This window comes from Sinohyriopsis cumingii, unplaced genomic scaffold, assembly GCF_028554795.1.
Source record: "Sinohyriopsis cumingii isolate HCF-2022 unplaced genomic scaffold, ASM2855479v2 utg000555l, whole genome shotgun sequence".
In the NCBI taxonomy this organism is placed as follows: domain Eukaryota; kingdom Metazoa; phylum Mollusca; class Bivalvia; order Unionida; family Unionidae; genus Sinohyriopsis; species Sinohyriopsis cumingii.
Window position 1 is genome coordinate 698207 of NW_028315910.1, and position 27610 is coordinate 725816.

The 27610-nt window shown below is 34.8% G+C and overlaps 2 protein-coding genes across 2 annotated transcripts in view; one reads left to right on the forward strand and one right to left on the reverse strand.

The window, feature by feature from the left end:
• Positions 1–8137, forward strand: part of LOC149773790 (IQ calmodulin-binding motif-containing protein 1-like) — a 65603-nt gene extending 57466 nt beyond the window's left edge. Inside the window, exons 13-14 of the mRNA XM_089946012.1 lie at positions 1660–1816; positions 7696–8137. Of these exons, the coding sequence (XP_089802138.1) occupies positions 1660–1816; positions 7696–7889 (351 nt within the window). The 3' untranslated portion in view covers positions 7890–8137. The remainder of the gene's footprint in view (positions 1–1659; positions 1817–7695) is intronic.
• On the reverse strand, positions 8036–27116 carry LOC149773791 (uncharacterized). The gene is made up of 3 exons (XM_089946013.1): positions 26401–27116; positions 10089–10232; positions 8036–8327 (listed from the first exon to the last, which is right to left on the reverse strand). Exons 1-3 carry the CDS (start codon positions 26480–26482, stop codon positions 8059–8061), a joined length of 495 nt encoding a protein of 164 aa, XP_089802139.1. The 5' UTR covers positions 26483–27116; the 3' UTR covers positions 8036–8058.
• Positions 27117–27610: the final 494 nt, after the last annotated feature.

Here is a 27610-nt window from a genome sequence, read left to right on the forward strand (position 1 = left end):
TTTCCTCTAGGTATTTTGATTCTCTGCACTTTCTTTGTCTCCTTACACTTACATGTAAGAAATTGAGAGGACTTGATGATTTCCTCTAATTTTGTTATCTTCCCTTCATCGGCACCTTTCACTTATGTCTAAGTGGTTGTGAGGACTTGTTGATTTCCACCATGTATTTTAGTTATCTCCCATTCACATATCTTCTTATATCAACATCTAAGCAATTGAGAGGATCTGTAATATTTTTATTATTTTGTCAGTTTTATCCCCATTTTATGTATATCAACATCTAAGCAATTGAGAGGACCTGTAATTTTGTATTATTTTGTCAGTTATATCCCTGTTGTGTATATCCCTACATCAGCATCTAAGAAAGTGAGAGAACTTGGTGATTTTCTCAGTGTATATTGATCCTCCACTTCATGGATCTTCTTACATAAAAGATCTAAGCAGCTGAGAGGGCTTGGTAATTTCCACAAGTTATGTTGATTGTCTCCCCTTCATATATTTTCTGACATTGTCATCTATGCAATTAAGAGGGTTTGAGGATTTCTGCTTGGTATTTTGGTTGCCTCCTCTTCATATATTTTCTGACATTGTCATCTGTTCAGCTGAGAGGACTTCCTGTTGTTATTTTAATATCTCTTGATCATAGATCTCCATATCTTGTCATCCAAGAACTGAGAACTTTGTGATTTCCTCGTGGTATTTTAGTTATCTCCCTTTCATAGATCTCTGTACATCTTCAACTAATGGTACTAATTCAGTTCGCATGGTAAACCTATGCAAACACGATAATATTAAAAATTCAATAACTTAACATTTTTGAGTGCTCATGATCAAACTTATATTTATCAGTATAGATGAAACCTGGATATCAGCTTCTGTGTAGAGGAAAGGATATGAGCCGTGGCATTTTCTGGACCTGCATGTGTTTGAAACATATTTTGAATTCTACACCAAAGAGTCAGGTGCTAATTTTAGTAATGAGTATTCCAAACTCAAGACTGTTAAAGGACTAAAATTCCATCAGTAAAACAATGTCTCTAAAAAAAAATTCATTTAAAACTAGGATAAGCTCTCAAAAGATTCTTTTTCCTAAAACATAACTTACATTATTAACCAATCCTAGCCAGCCAGACCCATATATACTCTATTTTATGTTCACCCATTTCCAGGCTGGTTCCCATTTTTCCATATCATTAGTACCGTGTGTCCTATCAAGGACTTTTTGATTTCCTAAAATTATTTTAGTTATCTCCCTTTCATAGATCTCTGTATGGTTTCATCTAACCAGTTGAGAGGACTTGGTGATTTCCTATTAGCATTTTAGTTATTTCACATCATAAATCTCCTTACACCTGCATCCAAGCAGCTAAGAGGACTTTCTAGGTATTTTTCCCCTTTTGATCGTACATCAACAGCCATGCAGTTGTGAGGACATGGTGTTAAGTGTCTTGGTTAATATAACACCATCACACCAAAAGTAGGTCACAGTGTCAGGACATTTGTGTTCACTGAACTCACTTCTAGTTGGTATATTGAAATTATCATAAGCTGGTGATATTTGTTCATCACAAGGGAATGTTTAATGATAATCCTCTGAGTTGTACTTTCCCTTCTGCTGCTAATATTAGTTTTCTTGAATGGCTTTTTTGTCAATTTCAGCCAAAGCACAAAACAAGAGAGGAAATTGAGAAAATTCATGCCCAGGCACAGTCACTTTTAAACAGATATTACTTGAATGTGAAGAAGAATCGAAAAGCTCAACATATCCGAGAAGCTTTGATTGCACGTGTTGATACAGATTCTGAACTTGTGTCATGTGAGTATAAATGTTTTAGATCACCAATTGATATCAGATGTTGTTTAGATATAATGTCACCTAATTATCCTAGCCCCTGTTTAAAGCATCTACCCAATACCACTACTGTATGATTGTGTAAGCATGTACCCCATGCCACTGCTGTATAATTTTTTTAAGCATCTACCCCATGCCACTACTGTATGATTTTTTAAGCATCTACCCCATGCCACTACTGCAGATGTGTAAGCATCTACCCCATGCCACTACTGCAGATGTGTAAGCATCTACCCTATGCCACTACTGCAGATGTGTAAGCATCTACCCCATGCCACTACTACATGATGTGTAAGCATCTACCCCATGCCACTACTGCAGATGTGTAGGCATCTACCCCATGCCACTACTGCAGATGTGTAAGCATCTACCCCATGCCACTACTGCAGATGTGTAAGCATCTACCCCATGCCACTACTACATGATGTGTAAGCATCTACCCCATGCCACTACTGCAGATGTGTAAGCATCTACCCCATGCCACTATTGCAGATGTGTAAGCATCTACCCCATGCCACTACTACATGATGTGTAAGCATCTACCCCATGCCACTACTGCAGATGTGTAAGCATCTACCACATGCCACTTCTACCACATGCCAGTACTGCACATGTGTAAGCATCTACCACATGCCACTACTGCAGATGTGTAAGCATCTACCACATGCCACTACTACATGATGTGTAAGAATCTACAACATGCCACTACTGCATGATTATGTAAGCATCTACCCCATGCTGCTACTGTATGATTGTGTAAGGATCTACCCCATGCCACTACTGCATGATGTGTAAGCATCTACCCCATGCCACTACTGCATGATTGTGTAAGCATCTACCCCATGCCACTAGTGCATGATTGTGTAATCATCTACCCCATGCCCCTAGTGCATGATTGTGTAAGCATCTATCCCATGCCACTAGTGCATGATTGTGTAAGCATCTACCCCATACCAATACTGCATGATTGTATAAGCATCTACCCCATGCCATTAGTGCATGATTGTGTAAGCATTTACCCCATGCCACTAGTGCATGATTGTGTAAGCATTTACCCCATGCCACTAGTGCATGATTGTATAAGCATCTATCCCATGCCACTACTGTATGATTGTGTAAGCATCTACCCCATGCCACTACTGCATGATTGTGTAAGCATCTACCCCATACCATTACTGTATGATTGAGTAAGCATAAACCCCATGCCACTACTGTACGATTGTGTAAGCATGCACCCCATGCCACTACTGTACGATTGTGTAAGCATCTACCCCATGCCACTACTGCAGATGTGTAAGCATCTACCCCATGACACTACTGCATGATTGTGTAAGCATCTACCCCATGCTACTACTGTATGGTTGTGTAAGCATCTACCATATGCCACTACTGTATGATTGTATAAACATCTACCCCATGCCACTACTGCATGATTGTGTAAGCATCTACCCCATGACACTACTGCATGATGTTGTTGTTGTTGTTGTGGGTTTAATGCCATTTTTCAGCACACAATAGGCTATACATAGCGGCCAGTATTAAGGGTGGAGAAAGAACCCAGGAAAACCCCGGAAAGAACCACCGACCCACAAGAAGCTACTGGCAAGCTTTCTCACATACCCTCATTTGCCAAATCCAAGACTACTGCATGATGTATAAGCATCTACCCCATGCCACTAGTGCATGATTGTGTAAACATCTACCCCATGCCACAACTGCATGATTGTGTAAACATCTACCCCATGCCACAACTGCATGATTGTGTAAACATCTACCCCATGCCACAACTGCATGATTGTGTAAACATCTACCCCATGCCACAACTGCATGATTGTGTAAACATCTACCCCATGCCACAACTGCATGATTGTGTAAACATCTACCCCATGCCACAACTGCATGATTGTGTAAACATCTACCCCATGCCACTAGTGCATGATTGTGTAAACATCTACCCCATGCCACAACTGCATGATTGTGTAAACATCTACCCCATGCCACAACTGCATGATTGTGTAAACATCTACCCCATGCCACAACTGCATGATTGTGTAAACATCTACCCCATGCCACTACTGCATAATGTCTAAGCATCTACCCCATGCCCCTAGTGCATGATTGTGTAAACATCTACCCCATGCCACAACTGCATGATTGTGTAAACATCTACCCCATGCCACTACTGCATAATGTGTAAGCATCTACCCCATGCCACTACTGTATGACTTTGTAAGCATCTACCATATGCCACTACTGTATGATTGTGTAAGCATCTACCCCATGCCACTACATCATGGTAGAGGTGAATTCCATGTTTTAGTAGGTAATAGGTTCTGATCTCACACCCTAACTTGTCAAAATATCTAAAACAGGGTGGGGAAGGTCAGAGGAACTCAAACTCGCAGTTTCTTGTTGCCCTATTACTAAGATTTTGAAAACGTAAATTTAATTTATGGAGACAACTGAGATAGTGTACACAGGTTTTATAACCTAGGAACAAATACATACTGTTAAACATTATATCATGCAGACCTACTAACTGTTAAACATCACATTATATAGACCTACATCTTGTTAAATATTACTATACATTGACTACTTACTTTTAAAATTACTGTATGTTGACCTACACACTGTTAAACATTACATCACATTGTGTAGACCTACACACTGTTAAACATCACATTATGTAGACCTACATTATGTAGACCTACACACTGTTAACATCACATTATGTAGACCTACACACTGTTAAACATCACATTATGTAGACCTACACACTGTTAAACATCACATTATGTAGACCTACACACTGTTAAACATCACATTATGTAGACCTACACACTGTTAACATCACATTATGTAGACCTACACACTGTTGAACATCACATTATGTAGACCTACACACTGTTAAACATCACATTATGTAGACCTACACAGTGTTAAACATCACATTATGTAGACCTGCACACTGTTAAACATCACATTATGTAGACCTACACACTGTTAACATCACATTATGTAGACCTACACACTGTAGAACATCACATTATGTAGACCTACACACTGTTGAACATCACATTATGTAGACCTACACACTGTTAAACATCACATTATGTAGACCTACACATTGTTAACATCACATTATGTAGACCTACACACTGTTAAACGTCACATTATGTTGACCTACACACTGTTAAACATCACATTATGTAGACCTACACACTGTTAAACATCACATTATGTAGACCTACACACTGTTAAACATCACATTATGTTGACCTACACACTGTTAAACATCACATTATGTAGACCTACACACTGTTAAACATCACATTATGTAGACCTACACACTGTTAAACATCACATTATGTAGACCTACACACTGTTGAACATCAGATTATGTAGACCTACACACTGTTAAACATCACATTATGTAGACCTGCACACTGTTAACATCACATTATGTAGAACTACACACTGTTGAACATCACATTATGTAGACCTACACACTGTTAAACATCACATTATGTTGACCTACACACTGTTAAACATCACATTATGTAGACCTACACACTGTTAAACATCACATTATGTAGACCTACACACTGTTAAACATCACATTATGTAGACCTACACACTGTTAAACATCACATTATGTAGACCTACACACTGTTAAACATCACATTATGTAGACCTACACACTGTTAAACATCACATTATGTAGACCTGCACACTGTTGAACATCACATTATGTAGACCTACACACTGTTAAACATCACATTATGTAGACCTACACAGTGTTAAACATCACATTATGTAGACCTGCACACTGTTAAACATCACATTATGTAGACCTACACACTGTTAACATCACATTATGTAGACCTACACACTGTAGAACATCACATTATGTAGACCTACACACTGTTGAACATCACATTATGTAGACCTACACATTGTTAACATCACATTATGTAGACCTACACACTGTTAAACGTCACATTATGTAGACCTACACACTGTTGAACATCACATTATGTAGACCTACACACTGTTAACATCACATTATGTAGACCTACACACTGTAGAACATCACATTATGTAGACCTACACACTGTTGAACATCACATTATGTAGACCTACACATTGTTAACATCACATTATGTAGACCTACACACTGTTAAACGTCACATTATGTAGACCTACACACTGTTGAACATCACATTATGTAGACCTACACACTGTTGAACATAACATTATGTAGATTTACACACTGTTAAACGTCACATGACTAAATATCACATCACATTATGTAGACCTACACACTGTTAACATCACATTATGTAGGCCTACACACTGTTGAACATCACATTATGTAGACCTACACACTGTTGAACATAACATTATGTAGATTTACACACTGTTAAACGTCACATGACTAAATATCACATCACATTATGTAGACCTACGCACTGTTAAACATCACATTATGTAGATCTACACACTGTTAACATCACATTATGTAGACCTACACACTGTTGAACATCACATTATGTAGACCTACACACTGCTAAACATCACATTATGTTGACCTACACACTGTTAAACATCACATTATGTAGATTTACACACTGTTAAACATCACATGACTAAATATCACATCACATTATGTAGACCTACACACTGTTAAACATCACATGTAGACCTACACACTGTTAAACATCACATTATGTAGACCTACACACTGTTAAACATCACATTATGTAGACCTACACATTGTTAACATCACATTATGTAGACCTACACACTGTTAAACATCACATTATGTAGACCTACACATTGTTAACATCAGATTATGTAGACCTGCACACTGTTAAACATCACATGTAGACCTACACACTGTTAAACATCACATTATGTAGACCTACACACTGTTAAACATCACATGTAGACCTACACACTGTTAAACATCACATTATGTAGACCTACACACTGTTAAACATCACATTATGTAGACCTACACATTGTTAACATCACATTATGTAGACCTACACACTGTTAAACATCACATTATGTAGACCTACACACTGTTAACATCACATTATGTAGGCCTACACACTGTTGAATATCCCATTATGTAGACCTACACACTGTTGAACATAACATTATGTAGATTTACACACTGTTAAATGTCACATGACTAAATATCACATCACATTATGTAGACCTACACACTGTTAACATCACATTATGTAGGCCTACACACTGTTGAACATCACATTATGTAGACCTACACGCTGTGGAACATAACATTATGTAGATTTACACACTGTTAAATGTCACATGATTAAATATCACATCACATTATGTAGACCTACACACTGTTAAACATCACATTATGTAGACCTACATACTGTTAAACATCACATTATGTAGGCCTACACACTGTTAAACGTCACATTATGTAGGCCTACACACTGTTAAACGTCACATTATGTAGACCTACACACTGTTAAACATCACATATGTAGACCTACATATCAATATTTTGTAGACCTACATACTGTTAAATATTATTTTATGCAGACTCAGTAGTAAACTTGGATTATGTCATGATCATGATGCCAATATAATGAATAAATTCTGCTGTAGTTCCAGAAGTCATATGATTTATTGCTGATGGAGAAAAATATCAGGAAAGCTGATTCACAGGATATAAATGTTTTATAATTCTATCAAAGTTGATCCACAAAATATATTTTTGATTATACTCACCCTTAGCTGGTTGACAAGATATACAAGTTTTATTGTATTAACCCATACATATTTGTTCATTTCAGTGGCACCAGACCTTTCTCATGTGACGGAGAAAGATGTTGAGATGTTTTCTAGTCGATCTGTCCCAGTAGCAACCAAAGCTCGTGTCAATCATATGGAACAGCTACGGATCATGAAATTGCCATGGTACAGAAAACTAGGGGATGAATATCAAGATACGGTGATTGAAGAGGAAGAAGACTTTCTGTTATTTTAGCAAGTTTTTGTGGAGAACAGTTGGCATTCTCATTATTCTGCTTGCAGTATGGAATTCACAGACAGACTTAACTTCACGAACAGATGAAAATTTGAGGTCAAACACCAACATATAAAAATGAAGTCAAAGAGAGGACATAAAGCTGATCAGAGTTATTCGAATTTTGTATTTATTTGAAATAAATAAGGTACAGAGAACACCATAATATCAGGATAAAATTTGCTGTCATTGAATTTGCATCATCAGCATATGGATTGTTATAATCATAATCATCTCTGTGTTGTGCTAGGTATCCTTTGTACCTCTGACCCACTTCATTCTCGTTACAAAAATTCCCCTTGCATGTGCCTTTGCAATAAATGTTGGAGGCATCTTCCGTGCAGTCATTTCCCCAACTTGTGCTGCATGTCCGAAAGTATGATGTAACCATATTTTTATCTAAAAATAAACAAATCTCGTTTTCAGAACAAAAGAAAGAGGTAAAATGGGATGAACATATTTTTTAAAAATTGTAAGTTAACAATAGGTAAAGAACATTCATTTTCAGTGCTAGCTTTTATTTCTTTTAAAGAAATCTTTTTTAAACAGAAAGGAAAACATTTTCAATTACTTCCCAAATTTGTAAACCATAATTTATGAAAAGCCACAGTAGGAAAGCACATATTACCACTGTAGGTAAAATCAACAATCTCGGGGGTTGTTTTTGCCAAAAATGATTGCATATTAAAAGATATATCAATACGCTCTCTTCAAAGTTAGGTGGCATGTATTTAACATTATTTTGAAGAAATATTTCCCTTTGTTTGTGTCACAGTGACACTTGTAATGGATTTTGTGATCCCAAATCAAAACCTTTCTTTCTATCCCATTTGCAAGATATCCTGAAAATTTGGTCGGGGTCTCTCATCAATCACCAAATTTTTAGTGTGGAAATCATCATGTCTTTATGACCTTGACCTTGCTCCAATTGCCTGGTCACTAAATAACCTACTTTTGTTGCTGTGCCGTAAGCACCAAACCAAACCTTGACCTTGACCTATGAACTTTCAAACCAAGAAATCAGGAGGTTTTTTCTTATCCCAGCTGCAAACTATCTACAAAGTTTGTCTTTGAAATTTAATGTAAAATAAAAGTAAATGTAACTCACCTTTTAATTTTTCACCCTAAATAATGCTTTCCACAAAGTTTGGTCAAGGAATGTGCTGTAGAACTAAAGACATAGTGTTGAAATCTCTCTTTGTCTTCTTCAAGTCAAAATTACCTTGACCTTTAACCCCAGAATCAATAGCTGTCTTCGTTACCCAAAGTACAAGTCATCCAGAATCACATCACAAGATTTTTATAACAAGAAAACAGTTTATCTCATTCAGTTACAGTAAATCTTGACTACAGACCTTTTTGATCCCAGAAATGATATGCATTTTCCTTGCCTCAAGCGAAAGTTACCAACCAAGTTAGGTCAAGGTATGGAATCTATAAGGTTTTTGTAAGGAAACCATTTTTTTCTTTCTTCCTTATTCAGATGCAATGCATCCATAAAGTCTGGTCAAGATATGTTATTAAAGAAGTGAAGCTACTGTACAGAAACCAAAGCAGACAGACAGTCAAAATCATAACATTACATCATTTAATGACAGGCATATAAAAATTTGCATGTAATTCTCATTAAATTGAGAGAAATGTTTTTCTTGCATAGACAGGTACAACCCGTTATAATGCAATTCCGCTTATAACGTGATAGCAGCATGGCTCCTATTTTTTAATGTAAGGTGACCTCTCTTTTTAACATCCTAAATACATTGCTCTTGGAAAAGCCGAGTATTTATATCCCTAGCAGATTATATAATCAAGAGGTTAATTAAAACTGATGACATTGAATATTCAATGCACATTTTCTATGGGGAAGTTTTTCAGAAAACCTGTTAAGGCGATCCCGCTTATATTGCGATGTTATTCTTTGGACCCCGAGCATCGCGTTATAATGTGTTTTACCTGTATTTCCGTTCATCAAGATCATTTTTCATACCTTGGATGTAATTTCTTATTTAAGAAGCAGCAACTACATATTCTGTGATATACTTTCTCACCCCGTAAACCTCTGGGTCAGTATCACTACATTGAGGATAAAGGTCCAAATAGTTTATCATCATTGCTTTGAGCATGGATTCAATATGAGGGCCACATTTTAATTTTACTTACATTTGTCATACTGTTCAGAGAAAACGCAGTAATTGCCACACTTCAATTGATTCAGGTCACTTAAGAACTTTGGATGCGTTATACAATCACGTATTGAACCTGTCATATCCCAGACACTGTAGGAACATGTGTAACACTGGAACTCTGCAATTAACAAGAATCATGAAATAGTATGCTTTCATATTATTGAATTACCCCAATGTATATTTGTATTTTTATCAATTATGATGACACTAATTACAAAGGAATACACACACAAAGTCTGTCATAACACTATCTTTATTAGAATAGTCAGAAGCAATTCATAACACCAGCTGCAGATGGACATCTAGAAGTAATCTGTCATAACACTAACTCTATAGGAATATTTAGAAGTAATCTGTCATAATAACAACTGTATAGGAATATTTAGAAGTAATCTCTTATAATAACAACTGTATAGGAATATTTAGAAGTAATCTGTTATAATAACAACTGTATAGGAATATTTAGAAGTAATCTGTCACAACACTAACTGTATAGGAATATTTAGAAGTTGTTGTTGTTTGTTGTTGTTGTAGGGTTTAATGCCATTTTTCAGCACACAATAGGCTATACATAACAGCCAGTATAATGGTTGAGGAAGAACCTATATTTAGAAGTAATCTGCATAACACTATCTGTATAGGAATAACACTATCTATATAGGAATATTTAGAAGTAATCTGTCATAACACTAACTGTATAGGAATATTTAGAAGTAATCTGTCATAACACTAACTGTATAGGAATATTTAGAAGTAATCTGTCATAACACTAACTGTATAGGAATATGTAGAAGTAATCTGTCATAACACTAACTGTATAGGAATATTTAGAAGCAATCTGCATAACACTATCTGTATAGGAATATTTAGAAGCAATCTGTCATAACACTAACTGTATAGGAATATTTAGAAGTAATCTGTCATAACACTATCTGTATAGGAATATTTAGAAGTAATGTCATAACACTAACTGTATAGAAATATTTAGAAGTAATCTGTCATAACAACAACTGTATGTGAATATTTAGAAGTAATCTGTTATAATAACAACTCCAGAAGTAATCTGCCATAACAATAACTGTATATGAATATTTAGAAGTAATCTGTCATAACAACAACTGTATATGAATATTTAGAAGTAATATGTTACAATAACAACTCCAGAAGTAATCTGTCATAACACTAACTGTATAGGAATGTTTAGAAGTAATCTAGCATAACAACAACTTTATATGAATATTTAGAAGAAATCTGTCATAACAACAACTCCAGAAGTAATCTGCCATAACAATAACTGTATAGGAATATTTAGAAGTAATCTAACATAACAACAACTGTGTAGGAATATAGGAATATTTAGATGTAATCTGTTATAATAACAACTGTATAGGAATATTTAGAAGCAGTCTGTTATAATAACAACTGTGTAGGAATATTTAGAAGTAATCTGTCATAACACCAACTGTAGATGAACATTGAAAAGTAATCTGTCATAACACTAACTGTATAGGAATATTTCGAAGTAATCTGTCATAACACCAACTGTAGATGAATATCCAGAAATAATCTGTCATAAAAATAACTCTAGAGGCACATCCAGAAGTATAACACTAAATGAAGAGGAACTGTTACATATATTTAATTTATATTGTATGCTTGACCTTTGTCTATGACTGAAGATATAGTTTTTGTGTACCTGATTTTTGTCATGTTTGTAAATTATAAATGAGTTATTTAATGGTATTTGAGTTCAAGGTCTAGACATATTTACAACTTATAATGTTCTGTGAGCAAATTTGTGACCCACATCCTGGTTATTTCATTGTGTCTTAATTTTTTAATATAATTTTGTGGTAAACAAAATTATTCATTCCTGTTGTAATATCAGTTTTTGAAATCACATTTAGTTGTGTTCAGTTATAATCTGAGAGGAATTATTTATTCAAATTATTTATTGGAATTACAAAGTGCTCATTGACGTTTTAGATTAAACACTATTTTGGGATTATTGAAGGCTCATTCTAGCAATTCTAGATTATATCATTGTGGTACATCAGGACTATTGGTACATTAAGACATTCAATACCATTGGCATATCAGCACATTCAAGACTATTGGAATTCATTCTGAATATTCTATACTTTTTGGACTTGTGATAAAACATTTCTATTGTTTGGGATTTAATTCACAATATTTAAGTTCCTCTTAAGTTTTCACTTTGTACTATAGGAATAGGTCAATTTTACATTATCGATTTTATTCATTCTTTCAGTTAGTTGAAGACCATAGAGTTGTAACAGATTTATGGCTTGTCTGGGATCTGAATGTCTTTACAACATTTCAGATATGTTAAATATTTGCTTATAAATTTAAATTGACTTGGAATTTTTATTGGTAAAGATTTTAATTTCACACATTTAAGAATTCATTAGCGAAACCAGCAAGCATTCACAATGTCATCTAATATAGTGAACTTTGTTTCAAATCCTACTCAGAAATGTTGTGAACTTCATTTCAAATCCTACTCAGAAATGGTGTGAACTTTGTTTCAAATCCTACTCAGAAATGTTGTGAACTTTGCTTTAAATCCTACTCAGAAATGTAGTGAACTTCATTTCAAATCCTACTCAGAAATGGTGTGAACTTTGTTTCAAATCCTGCTCAGAAATGTAGTGAACTTTGTTTCAGATTCTACTCAGAAATGGTGTGAACTTTGTTTCAAATCCTACTCAGAAATGTTGTGAACTTTGCTTTAAATCCTACTCAGAAATATAGTGAACTTCATTTCCAATCCTACTCAGAAAGGTAGTGAACTTCGTTTCAAATCCTGCTCAAAAATGTAGTGAACTTCGTTTAAAATCCTATTCAGAAATGTAGTGAACTTTGTTTCAAATCCTATTGAGAAATATAGTGAACTTCGTTTCAAATCCTATTCAGATGGGGTTAGAGTCCCAAAAAAGTTGCTTGAGCTTGCCAGACATTATGATCTTTCAGAAGTAAAAGCATTTTTAAGAAAGCAGGAAATAAAATATATTATGGTTGAGTATTTGATGGGAAAGGAAGTTTTGGATGATAATGCTTTGGGTTTGATTAGTAAGCCTGTCTCTGGTTTTAATAAGAAATGAAACGAATTACAGTTTAAAACTATATGGAATTGGAATTAAGAAAGCTTCAGCTTCAAAAATAAATGATGGAATTGCAAGAAAGAGAAAAAGGAGAGGTAAATGAACAGAGAGAGAAATACAATAGCAGAGAAAGCAAAGGGAGATACAGTAAGAATAAAAAGAGAAATATACAAATGAGAGAGAGAGAGAGAGAGAGAGAGAGAGAGAGAGAGAAGCCAATGGAGGTGCAGAGGGAAGAAAGGAAATGCAATTATTGATTAATATAATTAAATATGGCAGGGATAAATTTCCCTCTTTTTAAACAAAAGTTCAGGTTTTGATGTTATTAGAAGTATAAGTTTAGTACCCCCTTTTAAAAAAAAAAGTTGATAAATATTTTCTTCACTTTATGAAAATTGCTGAAAACTTGAAATGGCAAAGAGAGCATTGGACTTTATTATTACAAAGTTTACATATTGATATTTACATTTCACTATCAGTAGAGCAAAGTGCTGCTTATGAAGTGGTTAAGGAATATATCATAAAGGGTTATGTGTTGGTACCTTATCAACAAAGGTTTAGGAATTGTAGAAAAGAAACATAGACACACCTATGTCGATTTGTCATGGGAAGAAAAACAACTGTTTGATAGGTGATACTTAGACAACAAGGTTGATAAAGATTATCAGGCAGCTCATATTGAAGTGTAAAAAAATTGATGTCAAGACCATGATGAGGAAAAAGATGAAAATTTTGAAAATGCTTTTCATACAGTTGATAATTCCTTGGTTCATGAACTTTCCTTTGTCAGTTTGTCTTCCTCATATGTGGTAGTAAAACAGCGTTTCAGTCTCATTTCAAATATCAATCTGCCACAACTTTTAGAAATCAAACATCTCATAAGACTAATCAGAAATCCTTATCTTGTCCTACATGTTCTTCTTGTAAGAAGACAAGGTGTGGTATTTATGAAAAATAAGCAACAGAATAAAGACTGCTATTCCAAAGCTCTTATTTCAGAGAGGTCAAGGTCATGGTTATGCATATTGAAAGCGATACATTCGTTGGGTTAAGTAAACCCAAGTCTTTTTTATGGAGAGTTATGAACTGTTCATGTTGAAATGTTCAGTATCACTTATTGGTAATTCTGCCAAGCTGATCCTTAAAATATTAAGGGACACATGAGCTTTTTAGAGTCTTGTCATGTGTTTTGCATTGGAAATGCATCATTTTGGTGACAATGTTCACTTTTCTAAAGTCCGTATGCATACGGAATGTATTATCTGGTTTAGACATAAGAATATATGATGAACTCCAGTTACTTTTTACTTGGTTCTATGAAATTACTATCCAGTTAATACTGAATTTCTTTTTTCCAAACATTCCTGCTTGAGAGAATTCATCCTGTAAGGATACCATTTCAAAAGTGCTGAATCTATAATTTCAAAGTCATGGTATATTTTATTTGTTCATGTTGGAACATCAGGAAACAAGTACTCATATTCACTTAACATCGGTCTTAGTTCTTTCTTATCTTGTGGTTGTAGAAGTACAACTTTAATGTTTCTGAATTTCAAAGATTGGTTAAACCAAAGTCACTACAGGACACACGGTACTAATTATATGGAAGAACTGTGAACCAGTCTAGAAATGGGTGAAGAAATAATAGAGTATTTACAGGTTTGGTGGTCCATAATTGGTTAATAATGAAAATTAAAATTTTAGGAAAAATATCTTTTGAGAGCTTATCCTATATGTAATGTAAAAAAAATATTGACAAATTTCTACTGATACAATTTTAGCATTTTTACAGGCTTGACTCAGGAGTACTCAATACTGAAAGTAGCACCTGATTCATTTGGTGCAGAATCAATAACACGTGTTTCATGCACATGTATGTAAACAAATTGCCGCGGGTCATATGGTGTTCTCCACACATAAGCTTGCACCAAGGTTAGATGTGCACGAAAAATTATAGGTGTCATTATCAGCACCCATAAATTTTAAGTTATTGAATTTTGAATATGATAGTGTTTCCATATGTTTACCATTGGAGTGGAATTAGTACCGTGAGTCCTATATGCGACCTATACCATAATAGGAGTTTGTTGTTTCCATGGTTACCACGTGCATACAGGGTATCAATTTGGTGGTTTTTACATATGACAATCATAATGGAGTCTTTTTATCATGGTTTGAATGTGATTTTGGAGAAAAATTCTATACAAAAGACAGATGGGGATGGTTTTATACACTGGAGAGTGGAAGTAGATAGCTCAGGCCATAGGGAAAAGAGCATAGTATGGCCTGATGGCAGAATTTCATATGATGGTACCCATAGATTGGCCTATATGGTTAAATACCATTTAACACATGCAACAATTCCCCAAAAGGGGGTGGGGGTGGGGGAGATTTTATATGTAAGCCACTTATGTCACAATCACTTATGTATCAGTACTGATCATTTAACTTTAGAGACACACTCAGCAGGTCAAAGCAGAGAACATTGTAAAAATAAGGACTGTGCACAAAACTGCACATGCTGCATTGCCTCAACCTGTAAACTGAATTATTATATGTTGAGTCACATTGAATATCAATTATACCGGTCTTATTTCTTATCCTAGAATTAAACTCCTTGACACCTATTCTATGTTCAGCATGTTTCTCATATTGGTACATTACATTTTTGGGTAAACAGTATTGGAACTTTTCTGCATTCCTTTTGTTGAGGTAGCAGGGAGGGATATTTTCACTTAAAATAATAGTTTTCAACCCTTCATTCCAAATATAACTCTGCAAAAGTCCTATCTGTATTGCATTCTTTACACAGGCAGTTTTTCTTCCCCAACCTCTCTTCATACAGTTGAAACATTCTTGATGTATAACTGCATGGTGAACATACTGCTCTCTTCCACCAAACCAGATCTCTTTTTTCTTCATGTACCAAGTCCCATGATAGAAAACCTTCATACTCAGGGTGTTGCAACTTGTGGTCTCAGAACACATTATTCCAAATCTCAGCATTTGATTACTGCGTGCACTAAGCGATATGTGTTTTGTTCACCATATATGTTGTTGTGAATAAATGAAAACAAGCTTCATGTCAGAAATATGGTTTCATATTTGAAACAAAAGCTATTTATAAAACCTACATTGCTCTGTTCTTACCATCAAGTAATAGTAAGGAATCATTTAGCTGTAAATTAGAGCTTGCTATTTGGTTTGCCAAATCAAGGTGTATTACCTCCCCTTTGACTGTAATTGAGTGATTGCAATGTTTACTTTGTTTCTCTTTTGTTCAATAATGTATGCATTTTTTCAGCTTTATATTAAAAAGTAAGTAATTTAACACTGCTTATAGTGGAAAGCAGCCACAGTAATGATTTTTAGACTTTTTCTCAACTTTTTATGAGCTTTGGGTAAATGTAGGTATATGTTTATGTATTAGACAACTTCAATATGCAATTCAGTTCTATTACTTAAATTTAACAAGTAGTGTATTCAGTGACAATTTTTATCAGTGTCTGCATATTGCATAGAGACATGAACTTGTCTTGGCATAGCAAAGTTTTTCACACATTTCTCCACCTCCAGCATACTTAATAGCTTGAGTCATAACAGTTTGTGCATACACTTTCTGTCTCCAACATCAATGTCAGCATTATAGGAACTTTGGATAGCTTTCTCAAATTTGTCTCTTGATGTCCTTATGTAACATACCTCATGTTGATGTGTTATTTGGGTTGATACACATTCCCCCCCCACCCCCTTTGTTGTGGGGAACATTACCAGGCTTGAAGAAATTACTCTGTCTATTCTTTGCTTATTCACCCTTCCCCATAGTTTTATACTAAAAAGTAGCACTATGTTATTTAATTATTCAGTATAATACAGCTTATGGAACTCTTCCTTGGCTTTTATACCTTTTTATTAACATTTGGGGGTCATGAATCACATGTGATGATAGTTTAAATAAGTTTGGAATATCAGCATCTCTTGATGCTTCATGGGTGTGTGTATTTGTTTTAGTCACAAAAGGGCAATGGCCTCGTATCATTTTGACCTGTCATGTGGCACACTTATTTGTTTTGTTTGATTGATGTGAATAGGGATGCACTGTATGTTATTTCTGTGAGAATCAGCAAGAAAAGAAATGCAATTTTGAAATTTAAAACATTTAAAACTTGTCTTATAGCCAGTGAGAGATGAAAATACAATGCGTCATGTAATTTGATACCCTGTGATGTCATACTTGCTGATGTCAGCATGCTTGTGTTTCTTTTGTGTAGCATGCATGCCATAGAAAGATAACATGAAGATACAAAGGCAGAAAACAATTATTTTAATAACAAGAATAAGCCATTAATAAGTACAATACAACACAGCAACATGTAATGCGGATGCAATTTAACTACAGATATTGGTATCACATAAAATGCTATTGCACTATTATCCATGCACAAGCATGGCCAATTCTTTCTTACAATTATGTTCTAATATCAAGGAGTAAAATACAACTTTTTCAAAAAAAATTAAATCTGGTTATAGGACACACGGTACTAATTATACGGAAGAACTGTGAACCAGTCTAGAAATGGGTGAAGAAATAATAGAGTATTTACAGGTTTGGTGGTCCATAATTGGTTAATAATGAAAATTAAAATTTTAGGAAAAATATCTTTTGAGAGCTTATCCTATATGTAATGTAAAAAAAATATTGACAAATTTCTACTGATACAATTTTAGCATTTTTACAGGCTTGACTCAGGAGTACTCAATACTGAAAGTAGCACCTGATTCATTTGGTGCAGAATCAATAACACGTGTTTCATGCACATGTATGTAAACAAATTGCCGCGGGTCATATGGTGTTCTCCACACATAAGCTTGCACCAAGGTTAGATGTGCACGAAAAATTATAGGTGTCATTATCAGCACCCATAAATTTTAAGTTATTGAATTTTGAATATGATAGTGTTTCCATATGTTTACCATTGGAGTGGAATTAGTACCGTGAGTCCTACAGTCAGTTTGCATTCCATTCTTTGTATTCTCACTGTCAGGGACAGGTACAACTAAATTGATTTAATAATTAACAGGGCTATCTCTACCAAAATACTTCTTGAGCATATTTATATGGCAAAGTTGTGTTTTTTTCCTCCTCCCATGTGTTTAATGGCATAATTTAAGTACTTTATTTTAAATTCAATTTTAATAGCATCGTACAATTTTAGCCATTTCCAATGCAAATAATCGTTGATTGTGTTGATTAAATTGGAACTGCAAACTACGTCACCAAATTTGACAATTTAAATTGATTCTGACAAATTTCACTCACTGAATGAGCAAAAGAAATTTCGACACTTGCAACTCCAGATGGACTTTATCAATATAAAGTGATGCCGTTTATTATGAAAAATTCTCCGTCAACATTCCAGCGTTTAATGAATATGATTACGTCTGGTCTAGATAATTGCAACTCGTACATCAATGACGTCATTATCTACAACGACACCTGGAAAGATTACTTTGAAACCATTTGGAAATTCTTTGCTCGACTCAGTGATGCAAATTTGATAATTCATTTAGGTAAAAGTGATTTGTTACATTTTTAGGACATGTTATGGGCCACGGTTAAGTTAAACCTGCATAATTTAAAGGCAAGGATATCTCTGAAGTCCCAGTGCCCATCAATAGAAAACAACCGATGCGATTTTTGGTTATGATATTATCGGAAATTTTGCTCCAATTTCTCCATCACTGACGAGCCGTTGAAAAAAATGAGTAAGAAATCCCAACTGAATTGGTCTAACAAGTGGCAGGAACCTTTCAACAAATTAAAGGCAAGTCTTAAAGGTGCTCCAGTTCTTTCAGCTCCGAACACCAGTCACTTATTTAAAATGTCTATCTATGCAAGTGATGTAGTGGTTGGTGGGTTATTTTTTGAAGAAGATAAAATTATGTGGATCATCCAGTGTGTTATTTTTCGAAAAATTAAACAAGTAATAAAAGAATTTATCCTCCAATCGAAACGGAACGTTTGGCTTTAATATTGGCTTTGCAAGGCTTTGATGTGTGTATTAGTTCAGCTCCTTCTCCGATTACTATATTCAGTGATCAAAAACAAAACGAAAAACAAAAATCGGAGATTGTTGAGGTACATTAAGACTTTTGGTACATTACGCATTAAAGACTTGGAATTCATTTGGAATATACTGTACTTTTTGATCAAACATTTAGGATTATTTGTGCTTTAATTCACTATACTGTAAATTCCTCTAAACATTTCACTTTCTATCCTAGAGAAATCAATTTCTGGAAATGCCTGTAGAGGTATAGGCATATCCACAAATAACACTAACTGAAATAAACCTGTCATGACACTAACTGTTGAAAAAAAAAGTCCCAAATTAACCAGTCATAACACTAACTGTAGAGAAACGTATAGAAATAACCAGTCATGGTTGTAGATATGCACTTTCGTACATAACCAGTCATTAACTGTAGAGGAACACCCAGAAATGGTCCGTCATAACACTAACTGTAGAGGAACACCCAGAAATGGTCCGTCATAACACTAACTGTAGAGGAACACCCAGAAATGGTCCGTCATAACACTAACTGTAGAGGAACATCCAGAAATTGTCCGTCATAACACTAACTGTAGAGGAACATCCAGAAATGGTCCGTCATAACATTAACTGAGAGGAACATCCAGAAATAGCACGTCACAAGACTAGCCGTAAGGAAACATACAGAAATAATCTGTTATAACACTAGGCTGAGAAAAATATCCAGAAGTGACCTATCATAACACTAACTGTATAAAAGCATTCAGAAATAACCTGTTTTAACACTACCTGGAGATGAACATACAGAAAAATGCCTGTCGCCATAGTACCATAGATGCCTGTCGCCATAGCACCATAAATCACTATTTACATCAAAGGCTTTCCCTTTAAAATTAAATTGCAAGTTTATTTTAAGATGCACACAACTATGTCATTAATAAAAATGAAAATAGTTAAGTTTTTCGTTATTGTTTGCTGTTTCATTTCGTATATGTTCATATGTCATGCACTGAAACATCACATAGGTTGCGGAGCTGCACACTTACCATGTCTGAAAACGGACAGTATTGATGTTATAACGTAACGACTCCCCAACAGTGTTTGTCAGCATAGGTAGTCGGTCCAAAAAGACTTCGAGTATGCAATAACTGAGTGTCATTTTGGTTAAGGATGGCAATTTTTGAAGTGTGTGTGTGGGTGTGGGTGTGTGTTCCAATCTTTCAAACGTATACGTATCGACGTAAAAGGCGGTTCAAATCAAGCTTGGTGACCAATCTATCCTCAATACTATGTATAATCTTGTCTTCAAAAGATAAGTCACAGTTTTTGAAAGCGATGTACTCAAAATGTTTTGAAATTACTTGTGGGGTTTTTTATTTTATTTTTGTTTTGTTTGTTTCATTTTTTGTTGTTTTTAGTCTTTTGCTTTATTTGGTTTTATTTTGGCTCGTCTTTTTCCAAATTCTATTTTCGATATGATGGGTTTTCAGTTTTTAGGGTGTTTCGGTTTACTGGAGTTCTTCTTTATATTCTCCTAAGATCACAGATTCCCTAACACATAATTAAATATTTATATTTTTAGTGCACCTAATAAATTGAAATATTTGTCAAAACGACATAAAACATATCAGTGGATGTAGCTTAAACTGTTGCATTATCAATGGTTGGCCACATCCTCGAATTTATTTTCTTTTTTATGGAGTTCATTTGAGTGTAATTGGTCACATACTCGAACTTAGTTTCTGTCTTATGGAGTTAATTGTAGTGTAATATTATCATTTTGAACTTATATTTTTTTTCGTTTTTCTGAAAAGAGAGGTATCATTTTCTGCAACAGATGATATCAGTTTTCAGAGAGATTCGTTCTGATTTTCAGAAAAGGTTTCAGTTTACTCACATGAAACTTATTTAAAACTAATAAAAGTAAAATTGGAACCAGAAACACGGTAAGGTTTCGAGGGGATTGTGTTTTCCTGGGATTTTTAATTCGATGAACACACACACACACACACACACATACACACACACCGCGTATAGCAACATTTTGTTTAATAAAATCTCCATTGTTTAAGACTGAATTTTTTTCGAGTTCCAAGGATGTCAAAATTCATATTCAGCAAACGTTATGCTTTGTATTGCGCCTATCACCGTGTCCATTTCAATCAGTGGATATCGATCAAATCTTGTTCAGGGGGTAGGGGATGCTTGTACAAGATAGCACTGTCAATTACTTTAGTAAAATCGTAATAAAAAATTAATATAAAATAAATACAAGGACACTTTTCTGGGGTTTCAGATTACCGCGCCAATAAAGTCCTTCGAGGAATTTAGTAATTTTTGCTGTTTAAATGTTTTTGTGGATGAAGAGTGACACGTGTATACTACAAACAAAACAAAACAGAAGTAGCCATGCTTGTTTTTAAAGATGGCTATATATGGGCTCCTAGAATCGTCCAGTGTTAGACTTTGCATATCTTAGTAACATTATTATTGTTGTACTCTTGTTCTCTACTTCTACCACTCGGACTAAAAGACTAATTTCTACCAATAGCTTGACTAAGCTGTTTGAATTTATAGGGTCAACGAATAGGGTTAAGTTTCAAAGATGAAAGTTGAAAATGAGCAAAACGACAGCAGATAGTAGTGGTTCTACATGGAAATGCGTACAATATTTTGGCAATTCGGTAAGGTGAAGGTCAAGTAGATGTTGATTCCAGACTGACTGTAATCTATGCCCGTACCACAAATTAGATTAAATTGATCTGCATGTTTCTCTATCCCTGGATTCCAAACTATTTTCTTATCAATTGTTTCAGTTAATGGCTACCTTAATGTGTACGACTTTGCAAGAATTATAAGCGTGACAGAACTAATGTCCTTACAGCTTGAAAACATGGAGCAGATGTTTTGGAGCATATTCATAAGCACTAAATATTTTGAATGCCACCTGCATACAATTTGCCAAATTTAAACTTTTCCTTCACATCGTCAAAATGATGCGAACATGGCATACACCAATTTATATCCATTTCTCAACGTGTATGCTTGGACCTCCATCCACCTATAGATATTTCATATTCTGACCTCAACCCACTTATAGACATTGCATACTCTGACCTCCACCCATTTATAGATATAGCATACTCTGACCTCCATCCACTTCTAGACATTGCTTACTCTGACTTCCACCCCCTTATAGACTTTGCATACTCTAACCTCCACCCCCTTATAAACATTGCATACTCTGACCTCCACCAAATTATAGATATTGCATACTCTGGCCTCCAACAATCTATAGACCTTGTACACTTAGAGGGTTGAACGTAGATTAATTTCCAACTGGTCCTTTCTCTTTGTATTGTTCAGCACATCGGTTATTTAATGAACACTGTGTACACGAAAGAATTAGAAAAGTTATGGAACATGTATTTAACACTATTTCTTTGTTTTATGTTTTGCGTATTTAAATAAAACAAATAAATTAATAATTTGTACGTTGTTGTATGTAAGTCTCAAGTGGTATTGTCTACATGAATGTATGAAAACGCAGTGGACGGATACATTTTACGCTAAAATGACAAATCATTAATAAGACAGTTTCGTCTTTCTAACACAAATGTCATTGATAGTTTTTGTTTGTATATAAAATTATTAAGTGTATATATAGACACAAATGTCACTGATAATTTTTGTTTGTATATTAACGTCTTACGTGTGTATATAAATCAATCCGTGTGTTGATAATTTCATGTGCCTACTAGGGTAAGTAGGCACGTAGGTAGGTGATTAGGTAGGTGAATAAAAGTAGACAGTCCATGTCATGTTTTCAAGTTTTGGGGTAATATCTTAGAGGATCACAGTGAGTTTGTGTAAAAGTATTTCTTTTATCAGAGGACATCGGTGAGGAAATGTATTGCCATAGTCACATAAATCTCGGTATTTATGATTATTGTATTCTTCTGTAATTCATTACCCCTGTTTGCAATGTTTTAAATACGTTAAGACATTTCGTAGTAGTCAACACAGCCGTTGAAAAGAAATAGAAAGTTTAAGAATGTAAATTCTGATATCAATATCTTGACTGTCATTAGCACTTAGTTTAGGCTGTTTGAATGTTGTACAGTCCACTTGTAAGGTTGAATTTAAAAGATTAAAGTGGAAAATGAACAAAGCAACAGCAGGCAATAATGGTTCTACATTACAATGCGCACAATATTTTGGCAATTCGGTAAGGAGAAGGTCAAGTAGATGTTGATTCCAGACTGACTGTAAACCTGCCTCCACCACTGGATTAAATTGACTTGTATATTTCTATCTCCCTGGATTCCATACTATTTTCTTATCAGTTGACTCAGTTAATGGCTGCCTTAACGTGTACGAGTTTGCAAGCATTACAAGCGCGACAAAACTAATGTCCTTACAGCTTGAAAACATGGAGCAGATGTTTTGGGGCATATTTATAAGCACTAAATATTTTGAATGCCACCTGCATACAAGACGTTAAATTATAGGTTTTCCTTCACATCGTCAAAATGATGCAAACATGGCATACTCTAACCTCCATCCATTAGTCTACATTGAATACTCTGACCTCCACCCACTTATAGACATTGCATACTCTGACCTCCACCCACTTATATAAATTGTATACTCTGACCTCCACCCACTTCTAGACATTGCATAATCTGACCTCCATCCACTTCTAGACATTGCATATTCTGACCTCCATCCACTTCTAGACATTGCATATTCTGACCTCCATCCACTTCTAGACATTGCATATTCTGACCTCCACCCACTTATATAAATTGTATACTCTGATCTCCACCCACTTCTAGACATTGCATAATCTGACCTCCATCCACTTCTAGACATTGCATAATCTGACCTCCATCCACTTCTAGACATTGCATATTCTGACCTCCACCCACTTATATAAATTGTATACTCTGATCTCCACCCACTTCTAGACATTGCATAATCTGACCTCCATCCACTTCTAGACATTGCATACCCTGACCTCCATCCACTTCTAGACATTGCATACTCTGACCTCCACCCATTTATAGACATTGTACACTTAGAGGATTGAACATAGATAACAGATTAATTTCCAACTCGTCCTTTCTCTCTGTATTGTTCAGCCCATCGGTTATTTAATAAACACTGTGTACAGGTGAAACTTAGGAAAAAATGAAACTTGTATTTAGCACTATTTCCTTGTTTTATGTTTTGCGTATTTAAATAAAACAAATAAATAAATAATTTGTACGTTGTTGGGTGTAAGTCTCCGGTGGTATTGTCTACACTATTGTATGAAAACGCAGTGGAAAGATACATTTTACATTAAAATAACAAATCATTAATAAGACAGAGTTTCATCTTTCTAACAGAAATGTTTTTGCTAGTTTATTCTTGTATATTAATGTCTTGCGTGTAAATATAAACCAATCCGTCTGTTGATAAGTTCACGTGCCTATTAGGGTAAGTAGGCATGTAGGTAGGTGGTTAGGTAGGTCGAAATCAAAGTTGGTTAAAGACGTGAAAGTGACTGGTGAATAAAGGTGTAGACAGTCCATGTCATGTTTTAATGTGAGGGAAATACCTTCCATATTGTATCGGAACTGAAAAAAAATAAATCTCTGAAGTAATTAGAGGATCACAGTGAGAGAGAGAGAGTTTGTGTAAAAGTTTTTATTTTATCAGATGACATCGGTGAGGAAATTGATTGACATGGCCACATAAATCGCGGTATTGATGATTATTGTATTCTTCTGTAAAGAAAATTCATCACTCCTGCATGCAATGCTTGAAATACTCATTTTGTTGTAAAAGACAGAGCCGTTGAAAATAAATAGTAAGTTTAATAATGTAAATTTTGATACGAGAAGATACGTAATTTTGCGATGGTCGTCCTTATATTCACAACTATGATGATAATATTCGCAAAATGCGGGAAAATTCGTCAATATGGTCAGCTTCATAGCGCCAACTGCCATTAAGGGTCATCATTAACAGTGTCGATTTAGAAAACAGTAGTGTCAATATAGAAACCAGCAGTGTCCATATATAAAACAATAGTGTCGATATAGAAAACAGTAGTGTCGATATAGAAAAAAATGCTGTCGATATAGAAAACAATACTGTCCGTATAGAAAGTGTCGATATAGAAAACAAAAGTGTCGGTATGGAAAACAAGTAGTGTCGATATAGTAAAATTCGTTTTGATATGAAGAGTATTAAGCTATACAAATCTCATCTGGTATGTCTTTGGTCTGATTATTCACTCCGTACAAGGCAAATGAAAGGCTGAAGGGAGAAATTTGTTTGGTCTGATTTTCCACTCTATACAAGGCAAATGAAATAAGGTGGGGGAAGTACTTTGGTCTGATTTTTCCATTCTGTACAAGAAAAATTAAAGGGGGTGGGGAAGTTCTTTGGTCTGCTTTTTCACTCCGTACAGAGCAAAGGAAAGGGGGTGGGAGAAGTCCTTTGGTCTGATTTTCCACTCCATACAAGGCAAATGAGAGGGGGTGGGGGAAGTCCTTTGGACTGATTTTCCACTCAGTAAAATGCAAATGAAAGTCCTTTGGTCTGATTTTCCACTCCGTACAAGGAAAATGAGAGGGGGTGGGGGAAGTCCTTTGGTCTGATTTTCCACTCAGTAAAATGCAAATGAAAGGGGGTGAGGGAAGTCCTTTAATTTGATTTCCAATCTATATAGGGCAAATGAAAGTGGATGGGGGTACCATGCAAGAACATTAGCATATCATTAGAAAATTTCAATTAAATTTTGTGAGTGTTGATTTAATGAACCATCACTAAAAAGAGCACAGATCGACACTTTATCGGAAATTATTTATATAAACCAGTAAGAAATCGTCATATAATTTCATGTTAAAACATTAAATAGATATACCAGACTGATAAATAGAAACGAACAGGTCTGCCACTTTGAAATAAAAAGATTAAAGGAAAAATATTAAAAAAACACTGGTAAAAAAAATATATAACAATTTAATTTTCGGATAGGTTCATGTTAAAATACGACATAGGTAAAAAAAATATACATTATTATTATTATTATTGGCGTTTTTGTTATTCTTACCTTCAACTGTAGCCGAAGAAACGGATAGAAATCCGAGAACGAGAAAGCCAGTAACGAGTGCCACTTTCAATTCCTCTCTCATTTTCAAGTCTTCTGTTGTTAAGGAAAGTTATATATTTTGGTCAAATGCAAACTTGTGTATGTCTTATCCCTTCTTATATAACTGGTAATCTTCCGTCAAAGCAATTTTATTTTATATACAACTCAAAATATATTTCCTTTAATAGAAAAGTCTGTTGTTGGGCAAACGTGTCTTCTGTCATAAACTTTCAAAATTTTCGATAATGTTTTCACTTCCTTCGCAATGAGTAAGACTAGCTTCGATATTATGAAGTGACGACTGCAAAATATGTGGAAGGGTTTTGTGTTTAACCATATAAACCTATCCCACGTTAGTGAGACGACTATTTCAAACGGATTCCAGCATGACGGAAACACCCAGCCATACGATAACTTGTTCTGTTTAGTGCTTCTTTTCGCTCGTGTCGAAGACTGACACGGTTGTTTTTACAATGATTTCACTTAAATTGGAAGTGACATCGATGTATCCCCACAATAAATGTATCATATCTCGTTTACTCAGTTAACAATAAATTTATTTTTGTCGTCAATAAAGCACTTAATGAATAAATTCCTTCCATCTTCTTGGAGTTTTCGGATGTAATCTTAGGCACGCAACAGGTTAATGCACGTGGATGGAGGGTGACCACATAGTCTGGTTGCAATGATTCTGGGTTTGACATCAACTCCAAGACTGCCACGGTGCGTAAATAAAGGTCTAAGTATATTACACCTCATTATTAACCTTGTAATCCACGATTTCAAAAAAGGAAACGAGCCTTCTGTGACAAAAGGATATTAAATTTCCACTAGAATGAGCTTTTGATTAACTTAAAATAGTTTTAATAAAACGATTTCAGTTTTTTTTTAAAATTAAAAAAGGTTATTGCGCAGCTAAAATACTTCAGATTATTATCCCAAGTCTGACGTTTGACAAAAGTAATTCCTGTTTGCACCCTTTAGCATACATAACTACGTTATATTAATTAGGTTAATCAAACAATAAATGACTCAATCGCCTTTTGTAAATACAAGCAACACACCGAAGTTAGCATACCTTGATTGCATGTCTCCTTTCTTTTCTTTCTTAACCTTTTTTTTTTTTCATAGTGGGACTTTATGGAGTTAATTGTTGAGTCTTTTGTGCTCA

What these genes read in the sequence shown, in the direction of transcription:
- LOC149773791 (XM_089946013.1), bottom strand. Translation starts at nt 26,482, where the DNA reads ATGAGAGAGGAATTGAAAGTGGCACTCGTTACTGGCTTTCTCGTTCTC. An exon ending in TTCTTCGGCTACAGTTGAAG is followed by an intron (nt 10,233 to 26,400) that starts GTAAGAATAACA and finishes TGTTAATTGCAG; the next exon opens with AGTTCCAGTGTTACACATGT. An exon ending in CTCTGAACAGTATGACAAAT is followed by an intron (nt 8,328 to 10,088) that starts GTAAGTAAAATT and finishes GTTTATTTTTAG; the next exon opens with ATAAAAATATGGTTACATCA.